The 10675-nt window shown below is 36.9% G+C and overlaps 1 protein-coding gene across 1 annotated transcript in view; it reads right to left on the reverse strand.

Annotated features, from left to right (window-relative positions):
* SEMA3C (semaphorin 3C) overlaps positions 1–8294 on the reverse strand; it is a 184454-nt gene extending 176160 nt beyond the window's left edge. The window contains exon 1 of the mRNA XM_017880432.1: positions 8159–8294. Within this exon, the coding sequence (XP_017735921.1) occupies positions 8159–8261 (103 nt within the window). The 5' untranslated portion in view covers positions 8262–8294. The remainder of the gene's footprint in view (positions 1–8158) is intronic.
* Positions 8295–10675: the final 2381 nt, after the last annotated feature.

A 10675-nucleotide genomic window follows, 5' to 3' on the forward strand; every position in this document is an offset into this window, starting at 1 on the left:
AACTAACGATCCAATTATATAATTATAAATCTGTGGTTATTCATAAATGTAAAATAAGAAAACATACAAATAATGCATTTAAAATGATACCAGGAATACAACAGCTTTTTTCTGACTTAACAGTTTTTGTTACATGAATATACAAGAGAATATACACTTAGAAAAGACTAAAACAGTATTCAAATATAATGCAATTTTACTCATAGACAATGTAAGTGTGTGTGTGAGAGAGGGAGTTAGGCATTTATTTTTACTCAGATATATATCCTCTCTCCATAATGAATTCTACCTGTAGAAAGTCAAAATCTATAAGGAAATAAGTTTTTTCCTAAAATAATTGAGAAGTTGCTTCTTTAGAACTATTAATTCTACACAGAGTTAAGGTTTTCTTTTTGCTGGATCAAGAGTCTGTCTCCCTTCTCTGAGGAACAGAAATCTTCTGTAAAATTACATTGCTGTAACTCCCTGGGTTTATCTATTCCATATAGACTAGAGACTTAACATTAGCCATTATATTACAAATAAAATTGAATATAACAGCAATTTTGCATTCAAAATTCAAAGTCTAGTACCTGATCATTTTTATCAGAAAATAGTTTTACTAAGGTAGTAATTTAGAAATTAATTAGGTAGAATATTTTATACTTTCATTATCAAGAATCTTAAATGCTAGCAAGCGTTAAAGATGAGTAAGGCAAGAATATTTAGCATTTTCAGTGGCATCAGTTCAAACCAGAACATAAGATTATTTTAATGGGTTTTTCACTCTAAGGCAATACATAAATGAGTAGAGTGGAATATTCTAGGGATTGACTAAGGGGAATATGGAATCTTGATGTACACAGCACATCAAACGAGCTCTTGACTACAAGAGTAGTAACTTGGGGAAAGCAAGACAAGACTAGTATGTTCATTAATTTGCATGAATTAGAGATAAATGAAAATATAAATTATTCTTACCTATGTATTGCCTCAATCTTTGCAAAGAGAATTAAGAGGCACTTAAAATATGGTGTTGAGTAGATTTAAAGTCTGCTATATAATATAATGATCCTCAGATTATTGCTGAAAATCAGCCCTTAATTAAAAATGTAAGGTATGTTAAAGCTACAGTGCTGTACATACTTGGGGAAGAAATAGCATGAAGCAAGTCTGTTAATATTCATGTTAATAGCCTTGCATTTCTGCAGATTCTGTAATATACATTTGCAGGGTGTCTCTGATTCTATACAAGCACTGCTCATAATTAATTTTTCTCTTCTTAAACCATTTTGTCTTCTAGTCTTGTCAATGCCACCATCAAGCTGTAGAAGCTTAACCAAGAGCTTTAGCCTCCATGCCAATCTACTTCAGACTTTCTATAATAAATTAAATAATATGGGAATTATTTGAAAAGTAAAAAGCACTCTGCAGAAATAACATATCTCTACTGAGAGCTTAAAGACAGCTCATTCTCATTGGATAAGGAGGATGGGTTGAAATGACTGTTTCTGAAAAGACTGCAATTTAAAATGTAGAACATACTTGCCATCATTTACAGCTCAGCAAATTGTTTCATGGCTAGTGCTACCCTAAAATAGCACATGGCTCAGCACTTAGTTCTGCCTTCCACGTGCCCTTCTTGCCAACTCATACTCTGAGCTAGAAAACATCTTACTTTTCTGTTCCTTGCTTTTGAATGTGTTTTCCTTAACAGAGGTCTTCAGTAATATATAAATGAAAATGGAGAAGGCAAAGGAGTGCTGAATTTGCCCAAAGCTCACAGCTCTATTTCCCAATGTTTGTTCTTTTTCTTAACAGTAATGGAACTAAAACCAAAGTGATAGTTTTTGTGTACCTTGTTATATAAAAGACATTTATGAAATGAAAAAATTGAGTGTGTCTCAGTGCTATTTTTTAATGCAATGAATGATATCCCTGAAAAAGAACATCTGAATATTTTGTTTGTTTTAAAAGACAGTGCAAGGTATAATGAATTTATGGAGATACACCCTGATAAATTTCAGTGAAATGAGGAGAGTGAATAATAATTTTTTTCTACAGTTATCCATCTAAGCATTGATTTGCTCACATAGGCACAAAGGGAGATCTCAGTTACAGCAACAAAATCAACAAGTTCCAGAGAGGTAATTCCCCTCATCTTCAACTTGATGAATCATAAATTAAATGGGGAATTTGGGATGGTATAGAGAATGAATTTTCTTTCATTTTCAGGCAGGTTTGATGTTCTAAGAGAAATATAAAATTCTAGCATGATACACTTAACATGATATGTTTACAGCATACCTTACTGAGAAAACATTCTTTTCCTTTTTCCTTTCATTGTGATCTTTGTGGATCTTAAAACTAATTCTCATGGCAGCTACAGAAATGGCTGTCACAAAGTCAGTATTAATATTAGTGTTTAATTACCAAAAGTATTTTAGAAACAAAGAAGACAAGAAGTAGTATACACCTAGGAAGAATGTGAAAATGTGTAACTTTGGTTCTAGATAAATTTTCTGAATCAAAATTGCAAATAAAGGCTATGTAACATTGTTTTATCAATATATGTGAACAACATATCAACATATATGATCAACATGTGAACAAATTTAAAATAAGCTATCTAGGATCACTTGCACCATCTTCATTTGATAAAGAGTTCAGTGTAGTAGGCATGTCTATGGTTAATCCATAGAGTAGAACACTCACTTTTTTTTTTTTTTTTTGAGACGGAGTCTCGCCCTCTCACTCAGGCTGGAGTGCAGTGTTGCGATCTCGACTCACTGCAAGCTCCGTCTCCCGGGTTCACACCATTCTCCTGCCTCAGCTTCCCAAGTAGCTGGGACTATAGGCACCCGCCACCACGCCCAGCTAATTTTTTGTATTCTGAGTAGAGATGGGGTTTCACTGTATTAGCCAGGATGGTCTCGATCTCCTGACCTTGTGATCCGCCTGCCTCAGCCTCCCAAAATGCTGGGATTACAGGCGTGAACCCCGTGCTGGGCCCCATTTTTTTTTTAATGCAATCACTTTGGTTGTATGACTGATTAACATAACACTCAAGCTCACTCTTCTAATTTCAGAACACTAAAGCATTCCTTCTTTGCTCCCAATTGTAGGAACCTTGTTCCTCTGAATGGCTTAACACATAACATCATTTATTGGTAACAGAATCAAGCTTATTATAATCTGATGAAACTCACCTGGAATAGTAGTTACTTTTTTAAAACAGGAAAATACAGGCTTATACATTTTTCTAAAAATTTTTTCTAAGAGAAATCCACAGCATATCAATGTAACACATTTTATCCCAATATTTTCAAGAGACACTCTGCAATACCTGAAATAAAATTTCCTCCTTCCAATTTAACTCTACTAGAGTTTTTGTTTTATTTTGATTACCAGAGCCCTATATCAATATATATTACAGGGGAAAATAGACATATGAGGCTACATTTCTTAGCAATTCTTCTCATCTTCCATTGCAACTGTAATTTATAACAGTTTTTACCTTGCTGCTTGACAAATTTAGTGTTACTCTATTCTAGACTCTTATGATTTAGGTAATGTCCAACTCACGTGAATTCATCAATCCTTTGCTGAGTTCAATTAAACTCTCTCAAGGGGAAGAGTAGAGGGAACTTTTTATTCACAGGGCACCCCTTGAGTTTGGGTTTACTAAAACACTCATGCGTGCTTCAAGATATTTCAGTGACATTTAATTGAAACCATCATAAGGAGACTTAAAAGAAAATGCCACGGCCAGGCGCAGTGGCTCACGCCCGTAATCCCAGTACTTAGGGAGGCTGAGGCGGGAGGATCATGAGGTCAGGAGATCGAGACCATCCTGGCTAATATGGTGAAACCCCATCTCTATTCAAAATACAAAAAATTAGCCTGTAGTGGTGGTGGGTGCCTGTAGTCCCAGTTACTCGGGAGGCTGAGGCAGGAGAATGGCGTGAACAGGAGGCAGAGCTTGTAGTGAGCCGAGATCACGCCACTGCACTCCAGCCTGGGCAACAGTGCGAGACTCCATCTCCAAAAAAAAAAGAGAGAGAAGGAAAATGCTGTAACACACAGCTGAGAACTAAATACTTCTTAGTAACACAAACTGAGAAGATTCAATACAGCCAGAGTAAGCATCTTCCAAGATTAACGGAGAAATCAGGAACAATTGTTTTTCTTTGCATTTCTTGGGCAACCACAACACAAACTATTTCAACAAATGTGCCTTGTAATGCTAATGCTACCAGAGCTCATAAAGAGGCAATTTAATATTTTGAGTTTATGGCCCAATAACAATTCATCAGCTTTGGGGCTTAGTTCATTAGTTCACAGGGGTTATTTGTTGAAAGTGATTTTAAAAGATGTTTTATACAACTCCATAGTCTTTCATTTATGTACTATCAAAGACCTGCAGACTTGGCAGCTTTATTAGTAAAAATTCAGCACAGACAAAAGGGAAAATGAATCACTAAGTAAATAAATTAAAAAAAAAAAAACAGGGCCAGGCACAGTGGCTCACACCTGTAACCCCAACACTTGGGGAGGCTGAGACAGGCGGATCACCTGAGGTCAGGAGTTCAAGACCAGCCAGGCCAACATGGTGAAATCCAGTCTCTACTAAAAGTACAAAAATTAGCCAGCCATGGTGTTGCGCACCTGTAATCCCAGCGACTTGGGAGGCTGAGGCAGGAGAATTGTTTGAACCTAGGAGGTGGAGGTAGCAGTCAGCCGATATCTCACCATTGGACTCCAGCCTGGGAGACAGAGTGAGACTCTGTCTCAAAAAAAAAAAGAGAGAAAGAAAGAGAGAAAAAGAGAAAAGAAAGAGAAAGAAAGAAAGAAAGAAAGAGAGAGAGAGAGAGAGAGAGAGAGAGAGAAAGAAAGAAAGAAACAGGTAATCCTATGCAAGTCTAGTGCTTACTCATAAAATACCTATTTCCAATTCAAAACTCACCGTCAGTTTTCTGTTTTTAAACCATTGCCATGCATACGCAAATGTGAAAATCAGCCATGGGCTGGAAGATTGGCCAATATTAACTAAGGAAAAACTTATACTAAAGCATTTGTGTGAACCTCATATTCATTTGCAAAGCTATTTGGCATAAAATAAGAGTTAGACAAATTACAAAAGAAAATATCTATTAGAAGTCACAGGTCTCAACATAGAAGATTTAAGTAGCACAAATGTAACTAATTAATAACATCCGAAGTACACTCTCCCACAGGACTGCTGACCATCTGGTTGACCTTGCCCTAGATCAACAGGGAAGACGAATCTGTAAATCACTGTTTTACAAATGTTATCACTCCATTATTTCACCACAAGAAAAAGGGATGGAACATGAATGGGAGAAGAGACTCATTGTTCTACACACCTTAAAATTGACTATGATGCTTATTGCACCTGAAGTAACACAAGACTGAGTGGTTTCTTCTCAAGTTCCACCCAGAGAGAGACAGGCAAAGGACCAAGTTATAGTGATGGAGAATTCAAGACAAAAGAGCCAGTAGGTAAAGTAATTACTAATTACGAGAGAATCTAAAGGTACTTAGAGATATAAAACAAGTAATGCAAATGACCTGTCTGATACAACTTGAAACTATCTGAACTTCGCAAAACACCGTTCAGTTGCTGATTTATTGGAAAACAGTAATAGAAATTTAGAAATATGAAATAAAAGTATATGTCATAAGTATTTAAATATACATTCTTAAATACGTTAACCTCATACAAAGCTCTATATTTTGATGTTGAGAATAAACTGCTTTGGAGGAAACTTAAAAACCTACTTGGTACAATACTCAGATGAGTAATCATTTGACTAACAAGAAACTTGAAATAATAATAAATTTGGAAGAAGCAGGTCAAGCAGGTACACTGTGAAATCTCCTAAGAAAACTGTATTGTACCAAGGTTTAAAATTCGTACATTTTGACAACTGTTTTTGCCTGATACTTTTCATATACCTTGCCTACGTAGTTCATTGTAGGAATGTTTAAAATTATTGAGCTAGAAATTGTGGAATTTTATTAGATGTATTTTCACTGTTGATACATCTCTTTTAAACAGTATTCAAAATAAGTGATTTTCTCTCTCTCTTATTATTTGCTCTGTTTTTCTCTCACTTCCTAAGAGTACCAGTAATACACTTGAGAAGAACAAAATATCAGGAATTATAGAACTTGGAGATCAACAATTCATCATGTCATATTCTACATAAGTTTCAAGTTAAGGCAAGTCTTATTCTGCAAGAATCTGTTTTGAGTTCGAGAGCATTAAAAATATTAGGCATATATTTTTTTAAATCCCATCATTACTTCTAGTCACTGTATAGCAGAGCTGTCACTGTCTTACGTAGTTCTGAAGTTTGGTTCTAAAAGATTATACTATGTAATTTCCTTCTGTAAAATATGAATTCTAATTGCCTTTTCAAATACAGAATTGGTTCATTATCTCTAGTGACATCCTTTTTGTTAATATTTACATTAATTTGGATTAATTTTCATGTAATGGAAAAGAGAGCAGGTAGAGACCTCTATTAGATCACTCCATCTCTACATATACTAGGAAAAATATAGAAAATAGAGGGGAAATTGCACTACTTCTTAATTCCCTTTCTCTTTTATTTGAAAAGGTATTTCATAGTTCTCAATTTGGGAGAAAAAATGTGGGTAGTACATAAGATGCTTTAGTAATTAAGGGGCTAAAAAGGATACTTCAAAGGGTTGTCTTTCCATTCTTCACAACTTAACTGCATGGCTATGGGTTTTAAGGGGAAATGCCTGGCATGGAGGCTAAGGAAGCAATTAGAAACTCACACACTCTAAGTCCCAAATATGGCTCCTTTGGTGCTTATGACAACTGTGGGGAAAGCACTGGTGACTTAAAAAGAAAAAAAAAGACAGCCATTTGACTGGTAAGTTTTAATCATTCTGCTATTCGAAATTTGAGGCCGGGCGTGGTGGCTCACACCTGTAATCTCAGCACTTTGGGAGGTCGAGGCAGGCGGATCACAAGGTCAGGAGGTCGAGACCATCCTGGCCAACATGGCGAAACCCCGTCTCTACTAAAAATACAAAAATTATCTCGGTGTGGTGGCGGGCGCCTGTAATCCCAGCTACTGGGGAGGCTGAGGAAGGAGAATGGCTTGAACCTGGGAGGTGGAGATTGCAGTGAGCCGAGATCGCGCCACTGCACTCCGGCCTGGTGACAGAGTGAGACTCTGTCTCAAAAAAAAAAAGGAATTTGAAACCACAAAGAGTTTCAGAGACACCCTGCTATAGGAAGGTCTGAGAGTATATTGTTTATCAAATGAAAGAAAAATATTTGAAATGACACTAAAGTTTATGCAGACAGAGTTGAAAGAAGTAATAAAATTATAAATGACCTTGATTGGCAGGATGGTGTTCCTCTCCATGTCTTGCTCCATCTGTCCAATTAGTATGGGTTACTCGACTAACCACATTCATTCATCTGTAAGTCCTTTGAACTACATACATTAAAGCTCATGCAAACCATTCCCGCAGAAGACCTTGCACCTTTTATGTATGTGAAAATCTGAAATCACACCCATTTCCCTAAGCTTCTGAGGACATTTGTATATAACAACAATCAAAAGCATATTTCCAATTATTCTTTTAGGTCCTTTTCAATTAATTAGGGGACTATGCCAATCTCAGGAAATCCTTGTGGAAAAAGAAGAAACACCATTAGAACAATACACGGAGTAACTAGTTTTGAGACGGATGCCCAAAAAATTAATTGGGAGAATTTTTTAGTAATTGAACCTGCATAGCTCTTTCTGCTGCTGAGGATTAGCACAAAGGGGCAATTTCTTAACATTACCAGGTGAAGAGTAAGATCAAAGATGCTAGGCTTTGAGCTTGTGCCCATCTCCCTCATGAGTACACAGACAAGCACAGAAGAATTATTTTATAAAAAGCAACATCTACTATAAGCATTTTCATAAATATTGCCTCAGACCCAACAGAGGGTTTTTGTCTATTAACGAATCACTTAAAATAGCTACTGTCCTCCAAAAGCAGCCCAAAATATTTTAAAATTAATATCCAGTAATATTTTATACTCTTAATTTTGAATCTGGATAAGGAAGAAAACAAAACTTAAAATAACATTTTTTCCCAGAGTGTTTATCAACTCTCTTACCATCAAATGTTAAATAAACTCTTGCTTGGGGCTGGGAAGATCCTTTTACACAGATAGAACAAATAAATACTCCAACCAACACGCAAATTTTCCGGAATGCCATTTCTTCAGATATGCAAGTTAATATCCAAGGGAAAATACCTTTAAGAGAGAGAGAACAGGTTTGTTATATCTCATTTCACATTTTAGGAGTAGGAAAAACCAGCAATCTAGACAAAACACCCTATTCACAAAAGAACCATCTGAACTTTTACAGTAATGCCAACAGTAGGAGGTGCTCTGTCTTTGCTTCTCAGATGTGAAAATGTGGATTTCATTCATTTGTGTGGGGAAGTCTTTCCAACAAGAGAAACTTTCATCTTCCAGTAAATTGATGCTACCATCAAAACAGAACAAAGCAGCGAGGAAAAACACTGATACCCAAAGGAAAGCCCAATATTTTAACGGATCTTCTCTTTAGAAATCCATTACATTAAAAAGACTTGAATAGCATTGTGCTAATAGATTATGACTGGATGAGAACTCTTTCCCCAACTAATGTAATAGCAGTAGCAAAATCTCATATGAGCATTCATGTGTACCTACTCACTTCTATAGTCATTAGCTCTTTTGGAGTAATTGTCTCTGAAATGGTGTTTCCTTACATAAATCTATGTGTCCTCAATCTTTGATCACTAAAGTCACTGGAATCAGTTATCTGCCATTTTATCCAGATGACCAAGAAGCAGTTGTTAAATGATGCAGATGAGGTAACCACGGACTTGTGCTAAATTCAAACCAGTGACCTAGCAGTGAGCAATCCAGTGAGCCATGTATCCACCAATGCATATTTTAAATAAATCCACCAGAAAGTGGGCTGTCAAAATTCCCAAAGATAAATCAAAGAGACAGGTGTCACTGCTTGAAACTATAGATATAAAATTGGTACATGCTATTAACTAATATCCAAATCCCAAAGCCAGATAATGTGTTACCATAAACCTACAGGAGCTCTAGTGGCTACATCATGTAAAATAAACTCAGGAGCATCAAAGAAACACAATCATTTTGCTTCTACCATAATTATACAATAAAATGACCCGACAGTCCAATAAAGAAATTTATTTTTACAGGTTACAACAATGCTGATCTTCATTATTTGGCTTTCAAATTAAAATTTCATAGTCAAAATTATTAATTTCTTTGTAAAAGCCACTAACAACTGAAAAAGACAGCTTCATTAATACAGAATACAAGGAAGAATTAAACGGAATACGCAATTTTAAAGAAAAATTGTAAGTAGATTTCCTAGGTGGTGCATAAGAGAGTTAGAAATGAAATTGTACGCTTCTTTTACCACACAGATGGAGGAAACTCTAGAGATGTTTGTGTTGGTAATTTTCAAAAGAAACAGTTTCTTCCTGCTTCCACAACCTCTTCACCCTGTCATCCCTAAATTAACTTAGAAGAAAACTGATTTTATGGGTGACTTTCCCTTAGTAATTTGCCCCTTGGTTCTGTTGACTTTATAGTTAAAGCCAAAAGAAAAAAGCTATTAATATGCCTAACCTTTGTTATGTTTACTGAGCAAGTTGATATTATTTAAACTTTTTTTTTTTTTTCCATATTGGTATCTTACCTTACATGTTTCTCCCAAAGGTACATATACAACCAATTGCAAAGAATACTGGAGACACAATGGCAGGTGAAACGAAGATAGTCTACAGGGCAATTTGATTTACATTCTACCTAAGTGATGAGGAGTGAGAGACCGAAAGCCAAGTGTCTTAAATATGCCCCCGCCTCCCCAACAGTATCTTACAAGTTCTTCCCTTTAACTCAGACACAGACGTTCCTCTTGGTGTTTTCACTTCTGCTGATCGCAAACTAGTAACACATAAGAAAAGAATTCTCTTGTATCCTCTGGAGCAATTTTGCCTTGCAAGGCACTGTAATACTCAACTTGAAACTCTCCGCAGGTGTCACCGCCTAAAGAAACAACTCGAGCTGGACTCTCAGCAAGGGGAAAGCTTCCCTGACAAACCGCGTGTGCTCTTAAGAAAATGTCCAGGCTTGAGCACACCAATGTATGAAAAGTCAATATACAGGCCAAAAAAGTTATACTTTGCTAAATTTGTAACGCGGAAAACGACCAATTTAGCTTACCGAGGTTGGAAGAAATCAGCACGGAAAAGTCATCAATTTGCTACCGGGGTTGGATCCGCTTGTGTCTCCAGTCCTTTTCCCAGACGACCTTATTTTCTAGCACGTCCCAAAGGTGAAATTCTTTCTTCCCGGTCCTCTGAGTTTCTTTGTAAAGGAATCTCAGCGCTGCAGTGCCGCGGCACCCGGATCTCTTCTCCGCGTCGCTCAATCAAGCACCTCGGAGTGAATGGAAAGTGGCCGGACGCCTGGGGCGAGCGCTCTTGGTGTCCGATTACAGCGGCCGCAGCGCGCGGCTCCAGCTGTTGCTGTCGGCGCGGGCCGCCGAGCAGGCTCAGCATCATCCGCCGCGCGTACCCCCGGGCCGGCATCTGC

Source organism: Rhinopithecus bieti, unplaced genomic scaffold (assembly GCF_001698545.2).
Source record: "Rhinopithecus bieti isolate Rb0 unplaced genomic scaffold, ASM169854v2 scaffold_11291, whole genome shotgun sequence".
In the NCBI taxonomy this organism is placed as follows: Eukaryota; Metazoa; Chordata; class Mammalia; order Primates; family Cercopithecidae; genus Rhinopithecus; species Rhinopithecus bieti.